Here is an 18,164-nt window from a genome sequence, read left to right on the forward strand (position 1 = left end):
GCTCCGGCAGGGCCGATTGTGGTACCGACTTTGGTGAAGCTCCGAACGCTGGAAGTTGGACGTGGAAGGGGGATGCGGTTGGGATTTTTCGGTGTCTTTGCTAAGCCTTTCCCCCGTTCGCAGCCGTGTAGGTGCGTTCGCTTCCCCGACAGACCTTGGGCTCCGAGCGCCGCTCGGCTCCTCTGCCGATTCACAGCAGCCGTTTGGGGGATTTTTAAATCTTTTTAAAATAATTTTTTCTTGCTGCTGTTGACACGCTGTTTTTGTTATCTTTTATCACAGAAGCGGTTTATTAAGGGGTTGAGGCAGTACGGCAAGAACTTCTTCAGAATCCGAAAGGAGTTGCTTCCCAATAAGGAGACCGTAAGTACATTTGGACTTTATGTAATTCGCTTTTTCTCTCGCTGCTTCGCTGTTTGATCTTGCGAAACTCTTTCCTTTTTACCCCGAATTCTCCTCAGATAAACGGAAGAGAAATCCACAGCCAGCCAAGGCAGCTGCTGATTTTTAGTGCAGATTTTAGGTCGTGGGGTATGAAAGATGTTACATAAAATAATCGTCATGGCTGGACGGAGCCACTGAGCCTGGGTGAAGTGTATTTATGGAGACCAAATCTAATTTTAAATTCTGACATTATGACGGGATAATACATTCTGTGTCACCCGGTCGGACTCGAGTGGCATCGGGTAATTAAAGAAAACCTAAACCAAAACAACACCCGGTGGGACCGGGCAGCCCGAGGTCTGCGCCTGCGACCCGCACGGTTCCGGGCTGTGTTTGACTCTTCCCGTTCCCTGGAACTCGTGTGCGGGGATGCATCCGTGGTTCTGCGAACTTCTCAGGGTTATGTAACCCTATCACTGCACCCAAAATCCCGGCAGGGCTCCGGGGACACGGGCAGGGACTGGTGGGGGGCTCCTGCAGAGGAGACGGTCTGGGAAGTCTTGGGAACCCAGTCGCTTTTCCATTTGTCCTAAAAGAGCTTCGGTTTCTGTTGTGGAGGTGTCCTTTACCTGCGGGGAGGGTTTGGGAAAGTGGTTTCGGTTTTGTTCTGGATTTAGAAGGGAGGTAGCTTCTTGGAAATGGAGTTGGACTATTTTCGAGCAGTGTGTTAGCAATCTGGAAAACGCTGATTTAAAGCATCACTGATTGTTTAGACTTCTGTATGTGGTGTGGACCGGGGAAGAGTATTGCTGTAAAAATATTTTAAAACCTCTCAGTTTCTGTAGGATGTTTCCATTCTCCTCTAGGAGGTTCTTGTGAGACAGTGCTGTGATAACACAAATCTTTGGGTGGTAAATAGTAACACTGTGTGAGTTAAAAAGGAAGGGGAGGATGAGGCAATTACAAGTTCACTCATTTTGGTGAGAAAGAAAACTTAAATTGCAGATCAGGTGTTGGTGGACTTGAGCATTCTGTTGGATTTTGAGGCATGGAGGCCCAGTGCTGGAAAGGTGGCAGCTGGGAAGGAAAGCTGGAATAGTATGGATCTTATCAGCATCTGACAAACCCAGCACATACCATGCCTTTCTTCTTTTCTTCAGAATATCTCCCAGAATGGATTTAGAACAAATCAGTGTTTGCTTTTAGAAATGAATTCTGCTGATGGTAAAGTTACTGAGGGGCAAAAGTCCTCTTCCGAGTTTGAATTACAGCAACTGTGGATTATATTGTGTTTTTACAAATTTAAATTTATACTTTAAATATGAAATGTGGGGGTTTTTTTGTGATGGAGAAAAACATTTTGCAGGGGAAGGAAAAGGAAAACAGAAAAATGGAGAGTTGGGGGCAGGTGCCTGCCCCTGTTTGTGCTACTTAACTTCTTACATTGGAGCTTGGAGAGCAGGCTTAGGGCTTTTGTAAAAGTTTTGCAAGTGGTGTTAAACCTCACACAAGCTCTCATTTTCCAAGTGTTATATTTTTGTTTCATTAGGTTTAATTTTTTACTACAGAGAAGACTAAATATTAAGTCTGAGCTGTGGGAAGTATCATGTTGATGGGTTTGGGCTCAGGGATTTTTTTAGCCCCTGTGGTAACTGATCTACAAATAACCTTTGACCTACAACAGGTTGTTTATAATCTCTGCTTCCTATTTTTGCCCACAGGCCTCACTTCTGCTTTCTGTAATTCCCAGTCTTTTTCAGCCAAAATGTACAGCAGTTTTGCTATAAGAAGACATTGCAGAATAAAGGCTGCAGTAAATATTTGGCTGTCCAGTTTTGCTTGTGTACCTTAAAGTGGAATAGTGAATAATGCAAATGACAAGGCTGTGGGATTAATTTGTCTGCATTTTTTCATCACCAGAATAATTTCAGATACTTTGCCTGCCATTTTTCTGTTGCAGTGTGAAGTAATCCTGTAGCAATTCCAGAAATACCAGAAAAAGGCTTTATTCTCCTGTTTAGCCTCCTTATTAACATGAGATGAAACTCTGAAAAGTTACTATATTGATGCAAAAGCACTAAAGCAACTTCCAGGTACTTAAAGATGGGTCACGGGCACTCTTGGAGTGTCTTGCCCTGGTGGCTCAGTATGTCTGTTTTATTAAGAGTTTTCCTTCCTGGTCACTGAAGGCTGTGGGGAGGGGAGCCAGGGGGTTTTGCCTGTGCAAACCCCACTAAAAGTTAGATCTCCTTATTATCATGATTTTGATAAAATGTGTCCTTTCCTAGACCCTTCACTGGGGGAAAATGCTCCACTAATACCACCCTAAACCCCTTGGCTGGAATATAGAAACAGTGGAAGGAAAGGAATGCAACAGAAGCCCAGAATTCTTGTAGAGACCAGGCCTATTTTATGTTAGCTCAAGCTGAGGCTGCTGTGCACAAAGTCAGGATATAGAGGTGAACATGACATTGTATTTCTTTTCTACTTTGGGAAGGTGTAAAGTGGCTTTGGTGAGAGATGAGAATTAGGCCATCCTGTACTGAGCTTTCACAAGTGTGTTAAGGAATGCCCTATTTGAGTTGTGCCTTGGCTTTTTTTTTCCTCCATAGTTAAGGTGCAATATCTTCTAAGAAAACCCTGTATTTGTCAGTGTGTGTTTTACCTAGTTTAACATAGTTTTCCAGCGTTTTTTAAATTATTTCTTCTAAATGAGTAATCCTCAAGAAAAAAGCTTTGTGAAGGAGAATGTCTGTTCCATATCAAAGGTGTGTTTGTTTGGGTCTTCACTCTGCTGGTTTATGTCACATTTCCAGTTTATTTCCATGTTTATGTCCAGGAGGGGTTCTCAGTGTAAATAACTGCAATGGATCAAGAAAGGTGGTGCTTTAATGTTGGATCAGTGTTAACCTTCTCACACTCTGGAGAAAAAGTGCCTCCATGTAGAGGAGCCGTGAGATTTTTGAATGAAACTTGTGAAACTTCCTTGGGTTTGCACTGAACTGTCTGAAATACACCTTCTCTATTTCCATGTATCCTCCTTCCTTTATCTTCCCCTGAGTAGCTTCCCCGTAGTTGCAGCTGTGGTTGCCTGACCCAGGTGATGAACGGTGCTGCTCTCCTCTGGTTCCTGCTTAGCAGCACTTCTGATTCCTCTTCATGGGAAGAAGGAAATTTTGGAGGCTTTTCTGTGACATGAACAGTTTTCAATAATTGCTTTCATTTAAATTCCCATCTTGTGAGATTGGAAGGTGCACAGCTGGCAACAGTTTTCTTAACTATCTGCTTTGGCTTTAAATGTGGTTTTATTCCCCTCCTACCCACCCATTTTGGGATAATTTGCTAAAACTTTGTGATAATACAGGATTTTCCGAGTATTTAACATTCTCCTCTGAATTCTTTAGATGATTACACTGAGCTACTTGAATTTGAGAGTTTTAGAAGCACCAGCATTGTGATAGGCCTGAGATAAAGGTACTTAAATGCCTCCAAGGCTGGGGATTGCCTTTCTGTGATCATGGAAACAGCTTAACTCTGTGTTGGCTACGCGGGAGGTAAACAGAAACATGGGATGGACGGGAGCTTGTGCAGAGCAGAGACTCCACCAGAGCAGGAGCAGGAAGGTGCCAAGTCCTGGTGTCACCTTGCTGGGATCCAGAGCTGGGTCCTGCTCCTCAGCCTGTCCTCGTGCTGCTCTCTCAGAAACGCCTCTGGAAGCCTCAGGGTGCACTTTCAGTTTGTTTGAACTGTTCAAGGCCACAGTCCCAGCAGAAACAAATTGTTTCCCTGTGGCTGAGGTTCCTGCAGCCTGCTTTGGGGCAGGAGTGTTGTCTGACCAGTGGAACTCCCACCTCGTGCCCCCAGAAACGGGGGATGTGTGTGACTGTTCCTTTGGCGGCCCTTCCTAGGTTCACAAGTGATATCCTGTTATCCTGCCAGACTGTCATGGCCTTTGCTGCAGCTGAGTTGAGATTCTGGAGCCACCTTGTCTTTCTTGGGGATGGGCCTGAGCACCGTGGGTCCTTCTGCACCTTCTGAGAGCTGGGGTGGCAGCGCTGTGGATGTTCTGAGGCTCTCCAAAGGCTGCTGTGTTCTCCAAGGACAGTTCATGGTGCAGTGCTGTGGGCATGGTCCCTGTGCCCGTCTCTCCTCCTGGCAGGCTCAGCTCCTCCCTGGGCCCTGCTTGGCTTAGCAGGAAGCCCAGGAGGAGGACAGTGGATCTTTGTGCAGGCACGCAGACTCTGGGCTAATTCTGGTTTGAATTTCCCTGTTGGGCACGTAGGTATCTGTGGTGTGGGTGATTTTTGGTTTGGCTGCTGAGCGAGAGATGACAGAGTGCAATCGAAAGATCTTGCCTCTGGGTGGATGCTCCTTTATGTAGCTCTAAAGCACAGTGTAAACAGGAGTTATGGATATTGGCTGTTTCCTGAGATTGAAATACCTGCAACGTGCTGTATTTATGCACATAAGAACTAAATATGCATCATTTCTTTAGGAAAAATGGTCTCTCTTCTGATAGTAAAATCTTTCTCCTCAAATTAAATGCTGCTGGGACTTAGCTCAGAGACTAAATAAGCTGTGCTCTGTTAATGTTAGGAGACAAAACGAGTGCAGTGTGAGCTTTCAGCATAAACTTCTGTTTAATTTTAGATTGGGGTTTAGATAAACAATTTTATTCTTGCCTCATTAATGCTTAATCTTGTGTTACATAATACACAATATTGGCTTCCTGAGTAGCTCTTAAATATAGTGCAAATGTGTAGTAGCTGAAAGGTCAGTGCAGTTGCCATATGTGCGGGCTGGCAAGGTGTCTGTCCCCTCTGAGGACAGACGGAGCCCTCCTCATGTCACTCCTCATGGCAGCCAGCAGCCTCAGGAATATTTGTGCAAGACTCTCCCGAGCATCTGAGAGGTACAGCTTCTCCCTCGACACAATTGTTCAAATAGCAGTGTGCCTTTGATCAAAAGAGGAGGATAATTAGATGAATATCTCTTGGTCTGTTGGTATAAAGTGATTACTTAGCCCTACATCAGCTTTTTAATATTTGCATTTAGTGGTGAGCCTTGTTTGTAGCAGGAGCTGCGTTGTGGCTGTGGCGTGGGCTTTATCCCTGCTCTGCTTTCCCCGAGGAAATCTGGTTTATTTGAGGCCATATTCTCCTAATGATGGAATATTAATACAGTGCAGTCAAGGCTTATTATTTCCTGCCTTGTCTTTGCTGAGGGAGCATTCAGAGAGGGACAAGCGATGGAAGCCTTTTCTGTTTGAAAGCTGAACCTTTTTCTGTAATAACTTGTTCTAGCCTGGTTGCAGTCAGAGCTGAAATTTTCCATTAGAGTTTGAAGCGACTGCCAACATAAACAGCCACTGCTTCTTTTCATTTCATCCTGCTCGCTGCTGCTGCTGCTTCCAGAGCGTGGCCATTGCAGGCAGAGGGGTTTGCTCTTGTTCAGACAGGGGCTTGTGGGCTTCACATTTCTCAAATTATTTCAAATGATAGGCTAAGACTTTTTTCTTTAGTCACAGCAAATATCCTACTGGGCTTCAGTCCAGTTAGAAAAAGGGGCAGAGGCAGCAGTTGCTTTTCCTGTGTAAGTGAAACCACTGAATCATTTGCATAACAAACTCTTCTGGAGGGAACGTGCTGCTGGTTTGGTTTTTTTTTTCCTGTTTTTGTGAGGTGGCTGGCTCAGCTGGTGGAGGAAGAGCATTGCATTAATGTCTGACTCCAAGGTGAGGCAGTGTGCTGCGGCAGCTCCCAGCCGGGCGCTTGGTGCTGCTCACCAGGAGCAGGATAAGGAAAGCCAAGGAATGTAATGAAATGCTGAGCTCATAGGAGCTGAGCTCAGATGGAGATACTCCTGAGTTTAAGTGGCTCTGAGCTGAAAGCTGTTTGCAGAGGGATGTTCAGTGTATGTGTTCACTGTGATCTGGTTTGTTTTCAAAAGTTTAACTGTTAAACCTATTGCAAATGTCATAACTTTATTGGATAATAAACCAGGAGGTTTGGAAAGGTCTTTAAAGAGACATAAAGGTTTAACTCACACACGCCATGGTGTCTTTCTTCATCTCTAAAACTGATTCCAGGTGTTGAGGTGAGTACAGCTCCTGGCAGACTTGGGCCACAGCTCCATGGTTTACCCACGTGTGTTCCTTTTGTTTCGGTTCCCCGAGTGCATCCTTTGAATTCCCATGTCCTGAGGTGCATCTTGCCTGGCTCTGAGCAGCCCTTTCACCTGGCCTGTGCTTCGTGTGTGTGCTCATTGATTAATGATTCATTAATGACTGGCTCCAGCTTCCAAAGACCAAAATACCCTTTCTCAAACCTGCCTGTCTCAATTCCAGCTGAAGCAAGTAAAACCAGAGAAAGAAAGTACCTAATGTGCTTTGTTTTTATTTGTTTCAAATCTCTTAAGCATTCTCTTAAGAGAATAAGAGGATTAATTTTCAATTGTATCGTTTTACTTTTGTATTCCAAAGGTAATTTACAGCGTCATCAGCTCAACAAATGAGCTGCTTATTTGACTTTCTTCCTAAGAAACCCCCATCGATGAAGAGCATAAAAGGAGAAGGTGTGTTCACTGTGCCAGCTGGACTCTAGAATTGAGTTTAGCATGGGCAATAAATCAGCTCTGCACTCGAGTGGCTTTTTTTTATTATTTTACATTACAAGATTGGATCTCATTGTTTATTTTTCTCTGAAGGTTTAGAGGTAGGTAGGAGTAAAATATTGTTGCAAGTAAAAGAGGGCCATTAGGCAATTGCATTGAGTTCTGTCAGGGAGCAGGGAAGTACAATTCCTGCTTTGTAGGGAAAAGTCTGTAGTCAAAGATACAAGCCAAGATTATTTGGGTAATTGATACAATATTGTCTGAGTCTTCCTCAGCAACTGAGAGAACACAATGCTGCTCCTCAGAGTTCTGTTCCATTGCATTTTCCTTACTTTCTGTTTATAGTTCACTATCCTAAGGAATTTGGGTTTGTTTATTTTCCTGTTGTGAATTCTCTTTTGCATCTGTGCTGAAGGGTATATGTGACTCTGGTTTAAATGCTTTTGTTCATCAACAGCTGTATATTTATTCTGTATTTTCTTTTCCCTGTGAGAAAAACCAGCAGCTTTTCTTCTTCCCAGGCAGTTGTCAGATTGTGTCAAATACTCAGACATCAACCCTGAGGTCCTATGAATTGCAGGTACATAAAATAGGTGTCTGGTGAAGGATTTGTGCAGTTTATTTTCATGGTTGAGTGTCCCAGCCTGGCAAGACTCTTTTCCACAGCTGCCATGCATCAAACCCTTCCTGTTTGTTCCCCATCCAGTCGGTGACTGAAGGTGTGCTTTAAAACTTGAAAATGGCTTTTAGAAAGGCAAAAATAAGGCATGTAAGCAGCAGTGCTGTTGGTGGGACATCCTGTCCTAGAACAGTGCTAATGTTATAAAATGTGGGTAACTCCTTGAAGAAATGAATCTGTATAATCCTGCCTGGGGACTGACTTTTGAAATGGCTTAATAGAGAAATGCTCTCCAGGTAATCCTCTGTGTGCTACTCACTGTGTGTATTTACAGCGTGTGACACAGAGATTACAGTTTCAAAAGCTATTGCAGCAGTTTGCTTTGAATTTTGGAGTTCAAGGAGTAAATAAATACAAACAGCTTGGACTTCTTGTGAGTCGTGTTCCAGGGGAGTCAGAGGAGTTCTGCAAAGCAGAGTTTGGTTCCTTAGCACACACAGGCAGGAAGTGCCCCTGGCTTGTGTGGGGTTCACAGGGCAGCCACTTGGGGCAAAGGATTGTGCACTGGGAAAAAAATTCTCTGTTGGCAGAGAATAAAATGAACTTTGAGTGTGTCTTGCCTGCCACAGAGCATGGAATGAACTTTATTCTTACACGGAGATCGCCAGGCTCAGTCATCACCTCCAACCCCAGATGGCCCTGTAAGGACAGCACCCAGTGCCTTCCCCTGGCACCAAACCAGCCCCAAACACATCAGTCACTCCTAAATACCCTGTAATGTGCTGCTGGAACTGCACTGGGGGAAAAGACAATAACAACTCCAGGAGACAGATGCACTCATTTTGTCAGTTTTGTTTCCAACCAGCTGTAAAAAAGAAGCAGTGCTTGATTACTGGGGGTTTTTTGCTGCTTGTTTTTTTTTCATGCCAAGGAAGACTCCCAGGAATTACAGAGATGGTGGAGTGAAGTGAGAGTGGGGAGTTAGAATAGAGGCTGTGCCATAGGGGAGGTAAAGCAGTTTGTGGATAGAACTGGCTCTGCAAGCACAAGGAACGTTTAACATCACACGTTGAAATCTGCTGCATTTGCTTTTGCTTTGTTTTTCCTTTCCATTCTGTATGTGAAGGAAAAATGCTTAGGAGTGTGATAGAATTCAGATTGTCAGCACATAAAAATGCTGGTGATAACTTCTAGGTGAGGATGATGTTCCTTTAGATGAACGTGAACCTCTCCTGTTCCCTCCCAGCAGCTGGGAAGGGAGGATTCCTGTTCTGCAGGGGCTGGGGTGGCTGTAAGTCTCAGCCATAGCCCTGCACACCTGCACAATGGTGGATTTATGGTGGATTTATGGATATGTGGGATATGGAGGGGTTCCTTTCCCTGCCAAAAGGTGCATTAATGTCTCCTGGTGTGTGGAAAACAAAACTATGAAGCTGTGAAATGCTCAGGCTCTGGGTTTCCCACTCCTGCTCATGAGAAGAAAGGATCTGGCAAGGCTGGGATCCCCCATATGTGGTGGTTTTGCCTTTTCCTTGGAGTCAGGAGGGACTGCATCCTGCTGCTGCAGCACCACAGTCCTGCAGGAAAGAGATCCAGCCCTCCTTCGCTTCTGCTTTAGCTGGTTAAGAGGGTACAGGTGATGTCACAGCAAACAGAGTGATCAAAGCAGGTTCCACGGAAAACCTTATGCTTTTTGCATCTCTTTTTTTAAATCCTAGACTGTTGACAGGCGTTTCCTTCTGATTCAGCTCTTTCAAGGTTAAATTTGTCGTTTTCCCTTCTCATTGCAAACTCGGTGAGCTTAGGAGCTGGGGAGGTGGAAGGGAAGGAGCTGCTTTCAGAGTAATTGCTGTGTTTAGGAACTTGGAGTCTTAAGAAACAAGACACAGTGTTACAAGAATGATGACAAAATCCCAGCTGCTGAGGGTCCTGGTGGTTGGGAAATCCTTCCTGACTCCGGTCCTCGGGGATGAGGAACATTGGCAGGGAATATTGTTTGTTTTAACGCTACCAAACTCCTGTACAGCGGGAAGAGATCTGGCATGAAAAAGGTGCTGATAAGTGCTTTTATTGCCATGGTGAAATAGTTTGTTCTTGGGTGGAACAGTTGAGCTGATCCTCCCCCTCCCCCAGACACTTTCTGGGCTCCCTTTTCCCTTGCAGTGCCCCTGACACAAACGGGAGTTATTTTGTAGGATGCCTCCAGACCCTTCAAAGAGAGGAGAGCACATTCCAGGTTATAAACCAGCTCTCTCCTCCTGCAATCTGAGAAGTCCTCCCTGTTGTTTAACCCGGAGCCTGCTTTGTGCCTCTTGTGTAAAGCACCAGGACATCCCTCAGGAACTCTTGATTTATTTTGCTAACTCTGCCCTTCTCTGTGGTTCACAAACCTCTAATGGGCTGTGAAGCTCCAGCATTTCTGAGTTGAACAGTAGAAGTTTTAAGAACCTCCTCTACTACATGAAAGACTTAACACTTTCCACATGCTGGGTTTTTGGATCACGAAAAGCTGATCTCCTACAAATAAGAGTTTGTAAAGCTGAGGCATCCTGGGCCGGGCTGGTTAATGCTGTTGTGAAACTGGGGGCAAGGAAAAAAATGCAGTGAAAACTCCGGGCTTTGGGCCAGCAAGGAAGATCTGATACAGTGAATGTGTTTCTGTTGCCCTTTGTTACTGTTGAGTTTGATTAGCTTTGTTTCTGGTAAGTTTAATTACAGTTCTTTTTTATTTTTATGGCTAAGGAGGGGATCCTTGCCAAAGCTCGAGCCTTTCATTACCTCAATTGCAATGAGAAGGAACTGGAGAAATAAATCATGCCACCTCCCCAACAAACAAGCCAAAGTAAAACCAAAAGAAACCCCAGTAAGCTATAAACCCAGCCCTTTCCTCTCTCCTTGCCCTGTTCCTGCAGTTTTCTACTTTCCATCTGTTATTTTCCCTTCCCTGAAGTTTCTTTTAGGCTTTTGGGGTTGAGGGTGAATTTACTTTGTGCCCTAAGTTGTTGTTTTGCCTGGGCAGGGTTCTTCACCTTTGATTGTTGTGCATCACTGGAGCTTGTCTGGCTCCTCTGCAGTTTTCTGTCACACACACAACACTTCCTACATGGATTCCTTCAGTGCATTGCAGGAACACAGCTGGGATGGAAAATGGCTTAAACTGGGGGAACAGAATGGACAGAAATGGGAGGGGTTTGGTTTGGACCCTGGTTTTGTTCTGCAAAACCTTGTCCGTTGAGATGTGATTAAAACTATTTGCCATAAACCTTGCACATCTGGGCTCTAAAAGAGCATATGGAAAAATGCATTTCTCCTGATCCCACTGCCAAACTGTAGAACAGCTCTGGGTTGTTTAACTGGACCTTCACCTTGCTGTGGAGAAGTGACAGGGACAAAGGCCTCCCTCCCTCAGTGCTGTGCTGAAGTTGTATTGATTTAACAATTCCAGCTCATGTTCTTACTCTGTGCTATTTGATGGGATAAATTTTTTTTCTTGTTGTTGTTGCCTGGCTTTATAAAAACATTGCTTTTTCGTGAGCATGAGAGCTTCTGAAAAGAAATTGTCTACTCACTGTGGGCATAAAACTCCCCTTCCTATCTGCCACTTATTTATTCTATATTAAGGTTCATAGTGGTTTTGTTTCAGACAAATCTGTGTGCCTTAAACTTGAAAGACTTTAAAAATGGTGGAAGTGATTTTCAGCTAAAGGATGAAGAGGAGAGAAGTCTTGATGGATTTGAGTAACCAGAGAGTTGTAACCCAGCACTGCCCAGGAGATATTTGGAAATCCTGCATTTACTTTGAGAAGGTTTTATTTAACAGGAATGTAGCTGCTGTAGAGAAACATGGATATTGTGAGCTGCTGGTTGTGAATGATCCCACTTGCCCCTCTCTCCTGACTGTTCTTCCACGGAGCACATTAATAGGGCTGCTGAAACAGACCCACGGGGCTGTTCTGTGTGTCAGTGAAAATCCCCCTCCCATGTCCCACCTCCTCCAGGCAGTCCTTTACAGCCCTCATCCTCTGTTTGCACAGTCCTGAGTCACAGCTCTGCCATGCTGGCATTTACAGACTGCAACTGCACACATTTTCATTGCTTCAGCAATTAAGTAATACATAACAAATCCTGTGAATCAGCTCTCAATCGCTGGGTTTAGGTCTTTATGTCTGAGCCAAACCGGCATTAAGGGTTTGGATTTCTTTGAGCTGCCGAAGTTCTGCTTTGACCTTTTCAAGGGAACTTACATAGCAAAGATATGGGAAATGTTTAAAACTTGAGTTTGGCATTATGTTTGACTGCTTTAGTTGTCATCTCTGAGCTGAAATTGTGGATGGAATCCTGCAGGCTGTAGATAAACAGCATTTCTGGTGCACTGCTCAGTCTGGGTTTGTCATTCCATAAAGGTCATGTCAAAATGAGGGGAAAACCCCAAAACAAACCAACAACAACAAAAAAAAACCCCAACCCAAACCCAGACTAGCAGGGACATAGTATTTTAGGAATTAGAAGTTCTGATTTTTCAGATATTTTTGCTTCAGTCTCTCTGCAGCAATACGTCCTCTCCTTCAGTGGTGAGAAGAGCCCAGTGTGTAACCTACTTCCCAAACACTCTGTTCAATCAGTCTCCAGCTGTAGTTGGAGTGTAGTTGTAAAGTTGCTCTGCTGGCAGCAGGACAGCTCCTGAGGAGGGGCATTTTCTGGAATGGGGATAATTCTGCAGATGGAGCAGGGAAGCACAGCTTGTGGAAATCAGTGGATGGACACTGATGGATCTGCTTTGCCTGACCCTCAATGATGCCTGCAGGGTGTGAATGGGTGTCCCCAGCTAGGACAGGGCTGGGGGCACCTGGACAGGCAGCTCCCTGAGGTCATTCCCCCCGACTTCCCAAGGTCACCTTGATCTGCAGGAGAGAGTGGGGATTTCCACTTCATGTCATGAGCAGAGTTTGGAAAGGGCAGCAGGGAAGTGAGGAATTAAGTCAGTGAGCTGCTGCCAACGCTTTGTTGCCTCTGTGCTGTTTTGCCCTGTCTCCATCATAATTAATGTTGACGTGGCTCGCTCCAAGGCTGCTGGGCTCCTGGCAGCTCCGCTTGCCTGCTCCCCGGGGATCTCTTGGCCATGGGATATTTGCCCTTGGAGATGCAGGGAAAATAAGTTGCAGGTACCTGCAGCTTTGAACAGAGCCGATGTGCACCCAGTAATGAGTTCCTGTGACGGGTTCAGAGCCCTTCTGCAGGAGGAGCTGTGTGGGGCTGTGCTCACCTCGCAGCCCCACACCTGCTCGGGGCCCTGCTGCCTCTCTGGGCTCACGGGCTGCAGATTTTTCTAAGCCTGGTGAGGAACCAAACCACAGCAAAACCCGGCCAGTGAACCACAGCCAGAGCTTTGTTGGTGTGTTTGACAGCTGGAGTGGTTTCAATTATGAGCCCACTTTGCAGTAGCGGGTGTGTGATGGATTAGGGAAACACGAGTAACACAAACCTGTCCTGCTGCTTTGGGCCCTCCTGGAGGGGAAGCTTGTGCAGGTCAGGGGAGCTCAGCAAGGACTCCAGGGTTTGAAGTATAAAATGTACCAAAATAAATACAGCCACTCTTAAGAGCTTAGCTGTTTTAATTCAGTTATGTGTGATACTCACTTACAGACCTTTTCCCACTTCTAATGTGTTTTTGAAAACTTGAATTTTCGTGGGTGCTGTGGGAACTTCTGCCTGTTTGAGCTCTGGTTATTGGGTGTTTCCCTTCTCAGGGTAACTGCTGTGATTGACTGTAAGGAAATAATTTGTGTTAGTTGCAGTTTTGTTGGGGTTTTTTGTTTGGCTTTGTTTGTTTTTTATTTGCAAGGGCTGTTTTATTTTTATTTTTTTATTTGCAAGGGCTGTTTTTTTTCTTTGCTGCTTCTCTCTCATCTCCTACTCTTTTTAAAATGTTTTAGTATTTGTCTGGGTTCAGGTTTAGATCACAGCATCCCCATTTCACTGAAGTTTGAGGGTTTGCAGTGTTGCCCTTCTGTATCCCCGAGGCAGCCTCATTAGGATTTACACAAACTTCACGAGGGTTGCTCGCCCAAAGATTCCGTGTTTTGTCCTGTTTGCTCGGTAGCAGTTGCTGACAGCAGTGTATAGACATGGGGAATCCTGGTTTATCCTAACATCCTGTGGGAATGGGCTGAATTCCAGACTGATTTCACGTTTGAGGCCTGAGCAACAGAAATTATTAGAGAAATTACTTATTTCCCTTACAAACAACACCTGCAAGGATGGACCAAAAATAGATTCAGTACACTAGCAGTGTTCCTGTGATGAGTTTAATGAGGGGGAAAAGCAGGAGAGTTAGAATTAGTTACGGAATGGTACATGAGACACTCAGAACATCCCCTGTGCTTACATGTGGGCAGATCCAGCATAGTAAAGTGGGTTTTTTTAAGGAGAAAATAGCTTTTGTGGTGTGTCTTTCACATGCCACAGGGTTTCTTTTCCAGAGCTGTGTAATGTCTCAGATGCCTGTGATTGCAGGATCTGTGCCTTGGTTGTGTCAGCTGCTTGGGTCGTTGGATGTGTTTGTAATTAGTCAGGAACTGGCATCTTGAGTTTGTGGCTTTTCCTACGGCTGTGAAATGCGGGGTTTGTGGAGGGTAGAACCAGCTTTGGAGAAGATCAGGATGGATGAGGAAAGGCAGAGACAGGAGCTGGGGTTTCCAGGGAGGTTTGTCACGGTGTCACCGTGGCCTTTTGAGGCTGACTGTTTCTCCAGGATTGATGTGATGGGGCAGCAACAGAGAAACCCTTCACAGAAGTTACAAGTGTTCATGTCTGCAGGAAGTGTTCCTCGTGCCCTGCCTGTGGTTGTTTGCTGAGCTTGGCCCCGAGCCCAAGCACCATGTCAAACACTGCTCTTGTTTCACAAGCGGAAATCTTCCACAGTCAGAAGGGAAAATCAGAATGTGTTCCCCCAAATACACTTCTGGCACTCCAGTTTCCATACATACACATGGCAGCCAAATCAGCACTCTGAACATCCATTTCAGGCCTTTTTCCAGCACTGAGTTGTGCCTCTGGGTCTCTGCATCTTTCTGAAGAATGTATTTAGAGTGTGATACTTTGCTGTAGTCCATGAAATCCAGATCTAACTGAAACTTTCTAATAGATGAAAGCTCTTGTGCTTAGTCTAGGACCACAGACGGTTGGTTTGCTTGCAGAGGAAGTAAACCTGTTTCAGAAAAACAAAGTTTAAAGAGAAAAATGCAGTGGGGAATTTTGGCTATCGGGGATGAAGCAAAGAGCAGAATGTTTTCTGTGTGTAGTTTTGTTTGCAGACAGTGCACAGGTTGGAGATTATTATTCCAACACTTCCAGAAACTCTGTGGCTGCAGCTTATCAGCTAATAACAGTTTGTCCTTCCAAGAGCCGCACAAGTAGAAATACCAACCAGGCAGCTTCGCTTTCTCCTGGAGGAGGAGGCCAGCAAGTACTGATGTAACATCTCCTTTGCTGTTGATTTGAAGTTCCCTGTTCTAAGGGCTTCCCTCCTGGTTTCTGACACCTTGGTGCTGTGATGAATTGAAGCTCTAATTAAACTGATCCCTCCCTGCCTGCGGGGTGGCACTGCCACGCTGGGCCGAGAGACGAGGGCAGGGGATCGGTGGTGTCACCTCCTGCCTGTGGAACACCAGGGCAGTCGCCGTCCCTGTTCCCAAAGCTGCTGGCACTGTCTGGCTGGCACAGGAGAGACTTCCTGAGCTCACACTGGTGCAGCTGGGTGAGGTTCGTGTGAGGAACGGGGCTGTGCCATGGAGGGGAGGGCGAGCAGGGGCCTGGGCTGAGCTGCGGTTTGATTTGCAGCACCTCAGGAGTCAGAGCCCCAAGTCATGCCCCAAATTACTGCTGCCTTTTTCCCTTACCCCTGATTGTAGGGATCAAACTCACGTTCTGAGGGAGCAGCTCGGATTAATGTTTGCTGGAGACACCAGGGCGGAACAGAACGGGAAAGAATTGGTAATTTCTTTCACTTCTGAGCTCACTGTATAGGTATTATAGAGAGCTACAATGAATTGCTCTTTCTAATGCTGCTTTACAACTCTTAGCTTTGTCTTCTAGTTAAATTTTGCTTGCTAAGGATTTTTTGTGACAGAAAGAATTTGAGACGGGAGGGAAGCAACAATAACTGAGGGATAAGCAGCTTACGTGGCAGTTCTTTGTGGTTTGGGGGTGGGGGGTTGCTTGATGTCCTGCTTCAATATTCCTCTTCATATATTGCTCTGATAAACAGGAAAACACTGAAATACCCCTCAACCTTCCACTTAATCTAGAAAATCTACTGTTTTAGGGAGCTGTTCTTGGAGAGCAGTAAAAGGAAAACAGCTGTTCAGGGACCAGATCTGAGAGGAACAGAGTCTGTTTAAAATCAGGGCTCAATGACAAGGACTCTGCTGAGAGGTTTTATTTGCTTTGTCCATAACTCAGGGCAGGAGCCCATCCTCCCTCACCCTCTGTGGCGTGGGTGAGTTTTCAGTGATAAGCTGGTGGTTTGTCTGAGTTCACTTGATATTTGCCAGCTGTAAAGTGGACAGGATTCTTCCTCCATCTGGCCTGTTCAGATGCTGGTCATCCTGTGCTAGTGATTTTTATTAAGAGGTCACATTCTGTCTGTCTTCAGCATGGAATCGGGGTTGATAGCTTTCGTCGTGAAATAACCAGGTGTGAGGACTTCTTAAATTGTTGTTTCCAGGGGATTACATCTTCCCATTCCTGTGAGCAGAGAGGATGATTTTACAGTGTTTGTCTCCTGTATAATTTTCCATATTTTCTGATTGCTGCTGTTTTTTTAATAAACTCTTAAACCCCAGCAGCTCCCCCGCGGGTCACGAGCTTGGAAGGAGGAAGCTGTGTCAGGGAGGGGAGTGTGAACGTTTGACAAGCCAGGCTTTGTGTGATTCAGCACAGATGCGTTTGGAAAACCTAAAACATCTGGTCCATGGGAGTGTGGAATGCAGGTCAGTGGTCAGACACATCAGGAGTTCAAACAGTGCTGCTGCTGGCCAAGCTGCATTGCTGGTGGTTGTCACAGGACGGAGTGGACCTTCAATTCTGATTTCTGTATTTAAACAAAAGCAATTACAGAATGTCACATTTGAGAAACAAGTGGCCAGTTCTTCCTCACCTCTCAGCTCTCCTTTCCCTATTGAAAATGGAAAATCAGATCAAAATTTCAAAATCTGTATTTGTTTATTTGAGTGGGTTTGTTTCCTTGGTGCTGTGGTATGTTGTCTTCTCAGTGCCCAGTACCTGGTAATGTAAAACCTGCTAATACATTATGTTCTAACTTAACCTGGGGGGAGGCCAGGAGGCAGCTTCATACAAGGAAGCAAACAGAAGCACCAGCTCTAATTAACAGGAGGACAGTCCTTGGTGGCCCATAAAATGCTGTAGGATTTACGTTTGGCTGTTACAGAGAGGCAGCAGCAGCCTGGGGATTGGAACATTTTTCCAGCCCATCCAAAGTGCCCCAGAGGTGTTGAGTGATGAGGGTGTTTGGCCTGCTTTGCCCACGCTGGGACCAGTTGGTGACATAAACTGGGGCTTGGAAGACAACTGGAGACTGTTCAGTGTGAGAGGCCCCAGGGGCTGCTCAGGTGAGCGGGACCAGGAATGTGCTTTGCACAGTGAGAGCACTTCCCCATTGGAAATCCTCTTTTTGCATCAGCAAGATGTCATCCACCTTATCTGGGGGAATTTCCAGCTGGACAGGAGGGGAATTCCCTGAGCTTTGGAATGCTGGTGTAGCTCTGGGGGGTGTAAATGTGGGGGCTATTGTATCACCCCTCCCCAGTATTGCAGTGGGAGAAACCCACCGTGATTCTGAGCTCCAGGTCAGTGTTTTCCAGCAGCCCTCCAGTGTCCGTCACCCCAGTGAGCCCAGGGCAGGGCTGCAGTGATGAGAGTATTGATCCCAAGTGACAGTTCCCTGGGCATGGTTTGGTTGAAATACCAACTGGAATTACTGCTGAGAAGTTGTCACCTAGCAGAAAAAAACCAGCTAACAGTTACAGCTCAGGAAAGGTTTAGGTAAATACAGTGTGATTCTATTTGTAAAACTGGCATGATGAAATAATGAAAATATTTTTGAAGTGGTAAAACTTCCTTAATAATTACAAGCCTAATTTCAATTGTTAGGAAACAAATGAGCATCTGTACACCTTCCTGAGATGCAGGGGGATTAAGTTCCCTGCTGAATAGCAGAATTAAATTTTTAATACTTTGTTTAAACAGAAATTATGAAAGTAGACAGTGCTCTGTCCTTGTGTTTGGAGTGTCCCTTTCTCATGCACATACACAAATCGGCCTTTCATTTAAATTAATTAAAGCTGACATGCAAACCACAACAACAGGCAGTCTGGGTGGCAGATGAAATGACCAAAATCTGTCGATATTTTTTTATTGGCTCGAGTAGCTGATTGTACTCGATCTGATTCTCAGCCCCTGTGTAAAATCCATGGAGCAGAGGAGCTGCTGTGGCTGGGGGGGGCGGTCCCCCTTTCCTTCGCGCACTACC

General features: G+C 45.4%; 1 protein-coding gene across 1 annotated transcript in view; it reads left to right on the forward strand.

Annotated features, from left to right (window-relative positions):
• RERE (arginine-glutamic acid dipeptide repeats) overlaps positions 1-18,164 on the forward strand; it is a 120,983-nt gene that overhangs the window by 79,493 nt on the left and 23,326 nt on the right. Inside the window, exon 11 of the mRNA XM_017743967.1 lies at positions 283-363. Coding sequence (XP_017599456.1) covers positions 283-363 — 81 coding nt within the window. The remainder of the gene's footprint in view (positions 1-282; positions 364-18,164) is intronic.

This window comes from Corvus brachyrhynchos, unplaced genomic scaffold (genome assembly GCF_000691975.1).
Source record: "Corvus brachyrhynchos isolate BGI_N302 unplaced genomic scaffold, ASM69197v1 scaffold68, whole genome shotgun sequence".
NCBI classification, from domain to species: Eukaryota; Metazoa; Chordata; class Aves; order Passeriformes; family Corvidae; genus Corvus; species Corvus brachyrhynchos.